Consider the following 13,607-nt stretch of genomic DNA (forward strand, 5'->3'; position numbering starts at 1 on the left):
GGTTGGACAAGAAGCCAAGTGCCAGGAAAGAGGGTTTTGATTTGGCACACGTGCTAGTTTGGGCGAACCTGGCTGTTAGAGAACTGGGTGGTCTGAAAATTGTAAAATTATCAAAGATAGCATATCCCCAGCCAGACCTGCATACACCCTCTAGGAAAGATATCCTTGTTTTGACCCCTTGGCTGGCTCCCGTTGTCTGGAAGGGGACCTTCAATATTGACATTCTGAACGAGCAGTTCCGACTCCAGAACGCTACCATTGGGTTAACTTGTATTAACTTGTGTCTTCCTCTTTTCCACTGATGCTCTACTTTACCAAGCATGATGTCCTTCTCTAGGGACTGATCCCTCCTGGTAACATGTCCAAAATATGTGAGACGTAGTCTCACCTACCTTTCTTCTAAGGAGCATTCTGGTTGTACTTCTTCCAAGACAGATTTGTTCTTTTGGCGGTCCGTTGTATTTTCAATATTCTTTGCCAACACACCACAATTCAAGAACACAATTCCAGAAGGCCAACATTGGGTTGACTGACTGCACGCTAAAGGGACCTCCCAACTTTGAAAAGGATTCTGGAAAGAGGAAGTAATTTGGCTTAAAGCTGAATACATGTATGCATCAGCTTGATTAAGTGCAACTGTGTGTCACAGAAGGCAGGAGACTGTGTGTCCAGGAGCTTCCTTCCTTGCTCTGGAAAAATTTTCATCTCTGATCCCTTGTTTGTCAGGACCGGCTGAGATCACCTGCCTCATCCATTGTGAATGAGTGTTAGGAGCACACTGTGAGAAGCTAAAGGTGGTGCCAACTCAAGGAACTTGTGCCTGAACCAAGGAATCAGGCCTGCCTAAATGTGCGAGGAGATGGGGTTGGGGGATGCTAGGCCTGCTACATTTGGGAGTGGGGAAGAGGAAGGGGCTAGGTCTCAGCAATTTTTCTCAACCATACAGGAAAAGGAAGCAGAGTTAAACCTTTTCTGCTAAAAGAGGCTTTAATTTATGATAGCATGCCAGGAGGAAGACTAGAGCTGCCTGTCCAGCATGCCTCTCTGAACCCTTTCTGGAAACCTCCGTCATCAGTACCACATTGCAGTGAGATTCTTTGGCAAGACCCTGAATCTCTTCTTCTTAAAGATTACGTGCCTGGCCAGCAGTGGCTTCTCCCAAGGATAGAATAGTGACACAACATCCCACATGTACTCTGGGGAGAGGACCTCTGGTAGGTTTGTAGTAAAGCAGGTACTTGTTCAAGTGGCTCTCCTCATGCCATATAGCTTCAATGTCATTGGCTTGGTCGACCATCATCACCTCGTGACAGGCCTTGGTGAGCCAGTAAACTTCCAGCACTGACCCCCCAAAAAGGGCCACTATATAGTAAAAGTCTCCTTCATCCTCGGAAATATAGGCTTGTGATTGAGGCCAGTGTTCATAGGTGAAGCCAAGCCTACTGATCCCAACGAAGCCAGGATGAAGGGTGCTGAACAAAGAGGAGAGGACCTCCACCCCCACGTGATCACTGGACTTCATGTCCACATCAGCACGCATCAGGTAGTCCACCTCACCAAGGAAGCGCTGCTTGGAGAAATTGCTAATCATTTCCATACGGTACATGGAGATGTCTTGCCAGCAGGTATAGCTCTGCACCTTGAGGATGACCACCTGTCTTCCTTCTTGGAGGGGAACTCGGAGCACACTGTCTGGCAGATCAGTGAAGATGTACTAGTTGACCCTGTGTCCCACCATGAAGTACTTCTCTGCCGTCTGCAGGAACAGCTTCAGAAAGATCACGTATTTTTTTTACGGCAAACACAGTTAACCCAATGGTGGCGTTCTGGAGTCGGAACTGCTCGTTCAGAATGTCAATATTGAAGGTCCCCTTCCAGACAACGGGAGCCAGCCAAGGGGTCAAAACGAGGTTATCTTTCCTAGAGGGTGTATGCAGGTCTGGCTGGGGATATGCTATCTTTGATAATTTTACAATTTTCAGACCACCCAGTTCTCTAACAGCCAGGTTCACCCAAACTAGCACGTTTTCCATTTTCTTGCTTCTTGGGTTCAGGTAACAATAGGTGAAGAAGGCCAAGACTAGACTTATAAGGAGGAAAAAGATCACATGAGGAAGTGGATAGCATTTTGGTTTCCTGGCTAGAGTTCCCAGTAGGTTGGCCATGGCTCTGCATGGGATGGAAGGGCTCCAGCCCCTCCTTGCCCTTTGGTCCCTTTCACCCATCCCAGTCGCTGGATGAGGCTGAATTCATGGCCAAAGACACTCACGCTCCTGCATACCCACCCACTTCTTCAGCCCCTGCTCTCAGGAGGCCTGACCCAGTGCAAGGGGGCAGCAGGGCACAGGGCTGCTCCAGGCTACCCCATGAAGGTAAACTCCAAATCCTATGGACACCAATAAATTCCTTTTCGGTATGAGGTGCTATCGAAGTAAGCAGGTGGCAGGACTCAGTAGACAGGCAGCTGTAACTTCAGGACCAGTGTGTTGGAGAGAAGTCAGGGCTTCAGAGAGTCAAGCTCAGGAGACTGGCTGAAGGAAGACCACTGAGCAGATCCAGGACAGGGATTGCCATGAAAACAGGGCAGGGCAGGGCAGGAGCCACTGGAGAGCGTGACCTAGATGTCAGAGGACTTGTGTCCTGGCTTTCCCCTTGAAACATACTAGCTGTGAGACCCTTGGCTAAGCATTAAGTTACCTAAAAATCGATAAAGTCAAGACCAGACTGTCCAAGTCACAGCCGGTGTGACAGGCAACAAGGACCATCATTCAGGGGGCCTGAGCTAGGAGCCCTGATAGAGGGGACAGAAAATACACAGATCAATTTTTGTTATCCTTTATTCCCCTAATAACCACTTAAAATCCACGGACTATTTACTAGTATTTACTAGTATCGAGCCTTATACCAAGGTAAGAATTAGGTCGACCGAGCCAATGACAGCCTTTATATGCCTTATCCTGTTCGATCCTCACAACAAGCCAGGAGATGGATGCTGCATCATCCTCATTTGACAGATGAGAAAGAGGCTCAGAGAGATGGGTGACTTGCCCATGACCACATGCTCGCTGGGAAGTACTGAAGCCAACTAGGCAGCCAGGCTCCAGGCTTGTCCTCCTGGCCTCCCGGTGTTCTAACCTGCTGTTCCACTTGCGCCTTTTTTGGAGTTCCTTTTCCTGGCCTCTTTTCTCAGTCAGGAGCCCTGGTAGCACAATGGTTAAGAGCTTGGATGCTAACCAAAAGGTCAGCAGTTTAAATCCACCAGCCACTCCTTGGAAACCCTATGGAGCAGTTCTACTCTGTCTTATAGGGTCACTATGAGTCAGAATCGACTCAATGGCAACAGGTTTTCTCAGTCAGGTTTCTTTGGTTCTCCTCTTTCGCCTTTCCATATCATCTATCTGTGGGACAGAGACCTCAAGATAAGGGAAGTGAATCCAGTGCCCTTTGTTGACTCAGGGACTTACCATCTTGCCAACACATACACCTTCTCCTTCTGCAGCTCCAGGGGTTTCCAAGCCGTGACCTCGGAGGGGCCTGGCTGTGCCTCGTGGAAAAGGAAACCTCCGACACAGGCTCCTCCTGCCCCACTGTGGGGCCAACAGCAGATACAAAGGGCCCACCACAGGTAGGGAGCATCTGATACCTGCACGGTGAAGCGGGCTGGTGCCCTTGTGCTGCTTTGTGCTGCCTTCCTTCTGTCCTCCCTGGAGGTGGGTGACTGGGGACGTGGGTGCCTGGGGACTGGATGTCTGGGGATATGGGCTCTCCAGGAGTTCTGAAACCTTCTGAGGACAGTCTGAGTGTGTTGGGAAGGGGAAGGGATGAGTATATTCTGCTGAACGTCTTTTAAGCAACTGCCTTGTCTTTGTGTTCCAGATTCTGACAGTTGTTCAGCCGCACTTAAGGATGTTAAGGTGTTCCTGGCTAGCGCTCCTGATCGATACGCTAACGTGGTGGCAAAGTACCAAGGCTGCTCTGTGGTGTGGCAACCGTCAGAAAACTGAAGAGCCGCCCTGATGAGAAAATGACGCTGGAGGATAAGGAGCACGCACGAGATGCGCCGATGAAGCTGTGGGCGTCTGTGCCACCAGTGCCTACTTATGGGAGTCTGCTCATTGTCTTCCCGAGTGTGGCCCTTCCCCAGAAACCTTGGAGGAGAAAGAACCTCACAGAATGAGGAGGTAGATAGGACGGGGAAGGACCAGGAAAGGAGACCCAGTTTAGGCCTTGAGCCCTGGGCAGGCCCTGATTGCTCAGCTTTGCTGCACCCCAGCCTGAGAGCCTCCAAGCTCTCCTGTCTCCATGGCACCACCTGGCCTCTCTGTCAGGCTCTGATCTCCTTGGCTCCTACCTGTTCAGCACACATACCTGGAACTTCTTTAAACCATTAACACCAGGTCCTTCCATTGTCCACACACCTGATCCTTTATCCTAACACCTCAAATCCTCTACCTCGTCCCTCCCCGAGACCCTCATTTTCCTCTTTCCCTGGTTCCAGAAAGTCATTCTATGGCTCACAAGCCAGGAAAAGAGGTAACCTCTAAAAGGGCCCCCTGCTTTCCCTAAGCCTGGAATGTCCAAGGTGAGAATCCACATGAATCCGTTCTCAGTTGTCCTCGTAGCTGGAGGGGATAAGCCCTACTTGAGTTACAAGTGTCCAAGAAGGCAGAGGTAGGAAGCAGACTGTGACCAATTCATTCCTGCAGGCTTGATCACAGCCCCTACCCTTTCCCACATGCCCACAGACTCATCTGAAAAACAACCAAACTCGCTGTTGAGTTGATTCCAACTTATAACAAACCTATAGGCCAGAGTAGAACTGCTTCATAAGGTTTCCAAGGAGTTACTGGTGGATTCAAACTACCAACATTTTGGTTAGTAGCTAAGCTCTTAACCACTATACCACCAGAACACTGGAAAGGCCTGCGGGAGAATGACCCAGCATTCTGCTTCCATAAACATTACAGCCAAGAAAACTCTATGGGGCAGTTCTACTCTGTCTCATGGGGTTGCTATGAGTCAAATGGACTCAACGGTACCCAAAACCAACAACAGCATTATCCTAATACCAAAGCCAGACAAAGACAACACAAAAAAAGAAAAGCACAGACTGAAATAGATTTAAAAAGATTAAAATAATCTTATGAATGTAGATGCAAAAATTCTCAACAAAATACTAGCAAACGAAATACGATAGCGTACTAAAAGGATTATACACCATGGTCAAGAGGGATTTCTCCCAGGAATGGGGGGCTAGTTCAACATTAGAAAATCAGTCAGTGTAATACACCACATTAATGGAACAAAGAAAAAGAACCACATGAGACAGAGACTGGAGAAACCCTGAGAGTATAGCCCCTGGACACCCTATCAGCCCAGTAATGAAGTCACTTCTGAGGTTCACCCTTCAGCCAAAGATTGGACAGGCCCATAAAACAAAACAAGACTAAAGGGGCACGCCAGCCCGGGGGCAAGGACTAGAAGGCAGGAAAGGACAGGAAAGCTGGTAACAGGGAACCTAAGATTGATAATGGAGAGTGTTGACATGTCTTGGGGTGGTTAACCAACGTCATAAAACAATATGTGTACTAACTGTTTAATGAGAAGCTAGTTTGTTCTGTAAACCTTCATCTAAAATACAACACAAAGAAAAAGATTTAAAAAAAAAAAAAAAACCACATGATCATTTCAATCAGTGCAGAGAAGGCATTGGACAAAATCCAACACTCTTTCATGGTAATAACACTCAAAAAGCTAGGAATAGAAAGAAATTTCCTCACTATGATAGAGGTCATTTATGAAAAACTCACAGTTAATATCATTCTCAACAGAGAAAGATCTTAAGCTTTCCCCTAGGATCAGAACAAGACAAGGGTGCCTGCTCTCACCACTACTGTTCAATATTGTCTTAGAAGTCCTAGCTAGAGAAATTTGGCAAGAAAAAGGGGGAAAAAAGGTATTCAATTGGGAAGGAAGTACTAAAACTGTCCCTTTTCACAGATGACATGATTCTATATAGAGAAAACTCCAAAGAATCCACAAGAAAGCTAATAGGGCTAATAAATGAATTTATCAAAGTCACAGAGTACGATATCAACACACAAAAATCAGATGAGTTTCTATACACAAGCAACGAACAATCTGAAAAGGAAATCAAGTGATCGATTCCATTTATGATAGCATGTAAGATAATAAAATACCTAGGAATAAATTTAGAAGACTTGTACACTGAAATCTATAAAACACTGCTGACAGACATTAACAACACCCACACAAATGGAAGGACATTCCATGTTTACGGATTGGAGGTAATATTGTTAAGATGGAAATACTACCCAAAGTGATCTAATAGATTTTATTCAATCCCTATCAAAATTCTAACAGTCTTCTTTGCAGAAATGGAAAAGTTCATTCTCAAATTTATATAGAGCTGGAAAACTTGTTGCCATCGAGTTGATTCCATATGTTTCACAGTAGAACTCTGCTCCCTAAGGTTTTCAAGGCTGTGAATTTTCGGGTGCAGATAATTAGGCTTTTCTTCTGAGTGGGTTTGAATCACCAACCTTTTGGTTAGTAGTTGAGCGCTTAACTGTTTGTGCCATCAAAGGACTACTATAGAACTGCAGGGAGCCCGTAAGAGCCGAAGAAATTTTGAAAAAGAATAGGAGGACTCACCTGATCTCAAAATACACTCTAAAGCTATAGTAATCAAAATGATCTGATACTGGTATAACGATAGACACATAGACCAATGGAATATAGAGTCCAGAAATAAAATCCATACAGCTATGGCAAATGATTTTTGACAAGGTGTCAAGTCCATTTAGTGGGGAAAGAAAAGTCTCTGCAATAAATGGTGTGAGAATAACTGGATTTCCACATGTAAAAGAATGAAGTTGGACCCATACATCACACCATATACAAAAATTAACTAAAAATTGATCAATGACCTAAATGTAAAAGCAAAAACCATAACATTTTTAGAAGAAAACAAATCCACCAGCTCCTCCTTGAAAACACTATGGGGCAACTCTACTCTGTCCTGTAGGGTCGCTATGAGTTGGAATCGACTCGACAGCAACAGGTTTGGTTTGGCTTGGTTTTAGTTACCTGGTGCTGCTATAACAAAAAATACCACAAGTGTGTGGCTTTAAAGAAGAGAATCTTATTTTCTCACAGTTTTGCAGGCTAAAATCCACTCTTCTCAGCTGCGTTGATGCCTTCTGTGGGCCTCTCTCCTAGTCTCTGATGTCCTCCAGCAATCCTTGACATTCCTTTCCTGATAGATGGGTCCTCACATGGTGTCTGTCTTCCTTGTGTGTGTGCGTCTCTGTGACCATTCTGCCCTTTTTATAAGACACCACTCAGACGTGATTAGGTTTGGGACCCATCCTACTCTGGTAAGACCTCATTAACATAAAAAAGAAAACCCCTGTATCCAAACAGGGTCATATTTGCAGATACAGGAGTTAGGACTTCAACACATATTTTGAGGGAACACAACTCAGTCCATGACAAGCATCTCCCCAACTCCAGGGAATGACTTCCCCTGTGCCCTCCAGCTTTCCAGGAACAGCTCACATGCCTTCTCTAAGAGGCCACCTTGAATCTGCCACAGGGTTAATCCCTCTTTTACCTGCACCTTTTATTTCCCCAGCCAGTATACAAGGTGAGGATAAAGATAACTGTGCTTCTAGTTTAACAGGGCAATATATTACATTAGTCACAGAATGGGCAGGTTGCTGCATTTTCAATTCTCCTTCAAATATTATAACCAGGTAAGAGAGAATTTCCATACAGGCACAGTGTTTAGTTACCTTTTTTTTAACACTCATCTCCCTTTGGTACCAGGCCTCTGCTAGGAGCATTATGGAACATAAAAGTGCAACAGTTTAATTACACAATGTTATGGATTGAATTATGCATCCCAAAATATGTGTTATAAATCCTAACCTTTATACCTGTGGTTATAATCCCATTTGGGATTGGGTTGTCCTTGTTGTTAATGAGGCAGGATTAGTGTAGGGTGTATATTGAGTCAATGTTTTTTGAGATATAAAAAGAGATTAAACAAGCGAGCAGAGCAGAGATGGGGTAAGACAAATGCCAAGCCACATGGAGATCTCCAAGAAACCAGAAGGCAGAAGCTGAAAAGACAAGGACCTTTCTCCAGAACCAACAGAAAGAGAAAGCCTTACCCTACAGCCAGCACCCTGAATTCTGACTTCTAGCTTCCTAAAGCATGAGAAAATAAATTTGTTTGTTAAAGCCACCCACTTGTGGTATTTCCGTTATAGCAGCACTAGATGACTAAGACACAGTGTTGTTTTCTTTGTATTTATTTGATAGTTGCTATGATTTTACAGGTGGCACAAACAGGTAAGCACTTGACTACCAGCCAAAAGATTGGTAATTTGCACCCACTGAGAGTCACCTCAGAAGACAGGCCTGGCGATCTGCTTCCGAAAAGTCACAGCCATGGAAACTCTGTGGAGCAGTTCTACTCTGCACACACTGGGTCACGTGAGATGGAATCAACTCGACAGCAACCAACAATAACAACATGATTTTGCAAATGATGCTGGATTTCCACTTGTAGTAATAATATAACATTTCCTTCTAAAAAGTGAATATATTTACATTTTAAAATGTTATTCTGAAGATGATATTATGGAAATAATGCTACAAATGTACATGGGTAGGTGGAAATTCCAAAGGTGGAACAGGAAGGACTTACTATTTTTGCAACACTGCCGTAAAGTAACAAGCAGAAGGTGGGGACATGGACTTCAAAGCCAGACATGTCTGGGCGTGGATTTCAGCTTGTGGTGTGTGTGGGGGTGTGTGTGTGCGTGCATGTGCTCACAGGCAAGTCATATATTATCATGCAGAGCCCACACATTTGTCTCTCAAATCCTCAATATATCTCTGTCTCTCCTCCTCACTCCTCTTTAGCACCAAGTACCACCCTGTAGAACAGATCTGTTTTGGAAGAAGGAGACAACCAGGATGCTCCCTAGAAGCAAGAATGACAAGATTTTGTCTCACATACTTTGGACATGTTACCAGGAGGGACCGACCAGGCCCTGAGAAGGACATCATGCTTGATAAAGTAGAGGGTCAGCGAAAAAGAAGAAGACCCTCAATGAGATGGACTGACACAGTGGTTGCAACAATGGGCTCAAGCATAACAGTGATTATGAGAATCGCGCAGACCGGGCAATGTTTCATTCTGTTGTACATAAGGTTGCCATGAGTTGGAACTGACTGGATGGCACCTAACAACAACAATGAAAACAACACTTTGTGGAGGGCAGACTCTTAAGATGGCTCCCAATATTCTATGTTGTTATGGACTGAATTGCATCCCCCCAAAATATGTGTTGTAAATGCTAACCTCTTTCCTGTGATTATAATTCCACGGAGGAATGGATTGTCTTTGTTATGTTTATAAGATAGGATTAGTATAGGGTCTGTCTTGAGTCAATCTCTTTTGAGATATAAAAGAGATTAAACAAGTGAACAAAGCAGAGATGGGGGAAGAGAGGTGCCACACCACATAAAGATCTCCAAGGACCAAAAGTTCAGAAGAGATAAGGAATTTCCTCCAGTGCCAGCAAAGAAAGCTTTGCCCTAGAGCTGGCACCCTGAATTTGGACTTGTAGCCTCCTAAACTGTGAGAAAATAACTTTCTGTCTGTTAAAGCCGTCCACTTGTGGTATTTCTGCAGCACGTGGTGACTAAGACAGAATTTGGCACCAGGAGAGGGGCGCTGCTCTAACAGATATCTAAAACGTGGAAGCAGATATGGAATTGGATAATGGGTAGAGGCTAGAAGAGTTTTAAAGTGCCTAATAGTAAAAGCCTAGATTGCTTTGAAGAGACTGTTGGTAGAATTATAGACATCAAAGGCAATTCCGGTGAGGGCTTGGAGGGAGCTGAGAGTTACAGAGAGAGCCTCTGTCATTTCGGAGAATACCTACGGCACCAGCAACAGAACGTTGCTAGAAACGTGAACATTAAATGTGCTTCTGGTGAGGCTTTAAAAGAAAACGGTGAACATGCGATTGAACAGTGGAGGAAGGGTGATACTCTTTATGCAGTGGCTAAGGACTTTTCTGAATTATGTTCAAATGTTTGGTGGAAGGTAGAACTGGTATGTGACGAACTTGGATATCTGGATGATGAGATTTCTAAGCAAGATCTTACAGGGGCCGTGTTACTTGTCCTTGCCACTTACAGTAAAATGCGAGAGGAAAGAGGTGGACTTAGAAACGAACTGCGCAAAATGAAAACAAAACTTCAAGATTTGGAAAATTCTGTTGTACAAACTAAGGACAAACCAAGGATGTGGCTACATAATCTTTTGTTAAAGAGATTAACTCTGTGATTTACGGAGCTAACCAACTGCCACAGCAGAAAACCCATCAGCTTAGACTAAGCGGACAGAGAAAGAACAAAAGGAAAGAACACTGTCTGCCTCTTGGAATTGTATAGGCAGGAAACAGGACAAATAAGCTACACCTGCTGTCCTCTAAGAAAAGAAAAGGACCTTCCCTGGAGCAGCTTGGAGGTCAGCAGAACTGTTGGAATGAGCATGGGAAGCAGGGCCTTCCTGGTTTCAAAGGGTGAGGCCATGGGCTCCTGGATCTTAAAGGGTAGAGCCACAGCCTCCCAGGTTTCAAAGAGTCAGATCTTTGCCAACTCGGTTCCAGAGTGTGGGGCTGCTGTTAAGGTGTGCAAGGGGGATGGGGCCGCTGCCCAAAGCTGAGGAGGTGGGGCTGCCATGCCGAAGGGGCAGAGGAATGGGGCCTGCCAGGACTGAGAAGTTGGGGTCGCCACTCAGATGGACTAGGAGAATGGGGCCGCCCAAAACAGAGGGAGCAGAGCTGCTGTCCTAGTGGGCCTGGAAGGTGAAGCTGAAACCCAAGACTGAGGGGCCTCCACCCAGAATCCAGAGAGCATGGCCAACACCCAGAGACTGAGAGCAGGACCAATGCCTAGATGGTCTCAGAAAGAGAGGATTATTTTCAAGCCTTGAGAACTATGTAGTTTATTCTGGGGGATTTCGAGCTTGCTTGGTGCTTATCCCTTCTTTTCCTCCAGTTTCTCCAGTTTGTAATGAAAATGTCTACCTTGTGCCTGTTCCACCATTGTACTTTGGAAAAAGATAACTTGTATTCTAGACTTCGCAAGTTCACAGACGAAGAGGAATTTTGCCCCAGGATGGGATATGCCTAACGTCTCACACATATTTGGTTTAGATGATTCAGAAGTCGAGGTTTTGGACTTGGAGTTGATTTAAGATTTTTGGTATGATGTGATGGGGTGACTGTGTTTTGCATGTGACAAGGACAGGAATCTTTAGGGGCCGAAAGGTAGAATGTTATGAATTGAATTATGTCACCCAAAAACACATGTTATAAATCCTAACCTCTAAACCTGTGGTTATAATCCCATTTGGGATTGTTTTGTTATGTTAATGAGGCAAGATTAGTATAGGGTGTGTCTTGAGTCAATCTCTTTTGAGATATAAAAGAGATTAAACAAGTGGAATAGAGAGAGAGAGATGGGGTAAGATAGATACCAAGACATGTGAAGATCTCCCAGGAACCTGGAAGAAGAAGCTGAAGAGACGAGAACCTTCCTCCAGAGCCAACAGAGAGAGAAAGCCTTCCCCTAGAGCCAGTGCTCTGAATTCAGACTTCTAGCCTCTTAAACTGTAAGAAAATAATTTCCTGTGTTTTAAAGCCATTCACTTATGGTATTTCTGTTACAGCAGCAACTAGGTAACTAAGACAGCATGTTACAAACATAAAAAGAGCTAAGCACATTATTTAACACAGAAAGCACTGTACAGAGTATTTCTCCCAACTTGGTGAGTTAAACACAAATTTTCAACTTTTGCCCGAGTGTTACAGGAAAAAAGTGCTAATCCCATTATTTGACTTGGAAAACAGTATGTGACATCTCTTAAGAATGAGGTGAATTAAGCACAATTTTTTGACTTTTTCAAATTGATAGTGTGTACAACCATAAAAAATTTCTAAACACATTATTTGACCAAGAAAACACTATATCTAGTCCTCCCTCTCACAACTGGGTAAGTCTCACTTGCAACTAGAAGAGTTAATTAAAATTCTCAACTTTTGTCAATAAATAGTGTGCTATGAGCATGAGGAACTGCTAAACATATTATTTGACTGGAAAAACACTATGAAATCTCATATGCAACTAAATGAGTTAAATAGATTTTAAAATTTTACACACTCACAGTGTGTTACAACCATATAGATAGACAAACATATCATTTGTCCAAAATATATTACATGAAGTCCCCATCTCAACTAGGTATGTTAAAACCACTTTTTCCTCTTTTATTACAGATAGTGTGTTACAACCACGAAAAGATGCCAAACACTTATTTGACTCCCAACCCACCCCAAAAAAAACACTGTAAGAATTCTTTTTTGAAACTAGGTGACATAAACACAATTTTTCCATGTTTGCCAGGAAATACATCCAGGAAAATTTGCAAAGCACATTATTTGACTAAGACAACTTGGTATGAAATCTACTTCACAACTAGGTGAGTTATAAATACAATTTTCAAACAAGAAAAAGTGCTAACACATAATCTGACCCAGAAAACACTATATGAACTCTCTCTCATAGTAGCTAGGTGAGTTCAACACATTTTTTTTTTTCAACTATGCCAGCAAATACTGTTTTACAAGCACAAAAAACCATGAAACACATTATTTGACAGAGAAAACAGTACATAAAATGTCCCTTGCAGCTAGGTTATTTAAAGACAGTTTTACAACTTTTGACATATTCGTTATTGTATTACAAGCATAAAAAAATTCAAATACATTATTTGACTGAGAATACTATACTCAGTAACCCAACAACTGGGTGAGTTAAAGACAGTTGCTCAGATTTTTTTCTGTACAGAGTGTGTAACAAGCAGGAAAAATTGTTAAATGTATTATTTGAGAAAATGCTACAGGGATTATTATCCTTTGATGCTTGGTGAGTTAAGGACAGTTGTTTCAGGCCCCACTAGGAGAGAGTGTGTTACAAGTGCAAAAACTTCCTAAACACATCATTAGACTGAGAAAACACTACAAGGAATCTCCTCTACAGCTCAGTGTGTTAAAGATGATTTCACAACTTTTCCCACTGCATAGTGTGTTACAAGCACAAAAAAGTGCTAACACATTTTTTGACTGACAAATGCTGGTTCTCCTATCAACTACTTGAGTTAAAGACAGTTCTTCAGGTTTTACCAGTAGATAGTGTAGGAGACTTCTAAACACATGACTTGACTGAAAAACACCATACTGATTCTCCTATGAAACTAGGAGATGCATCAATTGGTCTCAACCCACCTGGAGCAAAGGAAAATGAAGAACACCAAGGCCACACGACAACTAAGAGCCCATGAGACAGAAAGGGCCACATGAACCAGAGACCTACATCATCCTGAGACCAGAAGAACTAGTTGGTGCCCGGCCACAATCGATGACTGCCCTGACAGGGAGCACAGCAGAGAACCCCTGAGGGAGCAGGAGATCAGTGGGATGCAGACCCCAAATTCTCAT

General features: G+C 43.7%; 1 protein-coding gene across 1 annotated transcript; it reads right to left on the minus strand.

Annotated features, from left to right (window-relative positions):
• Positions 1 to 1,071: 1,071 nt before the first annotated feature.
• On the minus strand, positions 1,072 to 2,239 carry LOC104846978 (histo-blood group ABO system transferase-like). Its single transcript, XM_064293478.1, is given in 3 exon segments — positions 1,072 to 1,209; positions 1,211 to 1,792; positions 1,794 to 2,239. Coding segments are annotated over 3 exon segments (1,152 nt in total). The 5' UTR covers positions 2,226 to 2,239.
• Positions 2,240 to 13,607: the final 11,368 nt, after the last annotated feature.

Source organism: Loxodonta africana, chromosome 11 (assembly GCF_030014295.1).
Source record: "Loxodonta africana isolate mLoxAfr1 chromosome 11, mLoxAfr1.hap2, whole genome shotgun sequence".
NCBI lineage: Eukaryota > Metazoa > Chordata > Mammalia > Proboscidea > Elephantidae > Loxodonta > Loxodonta africana.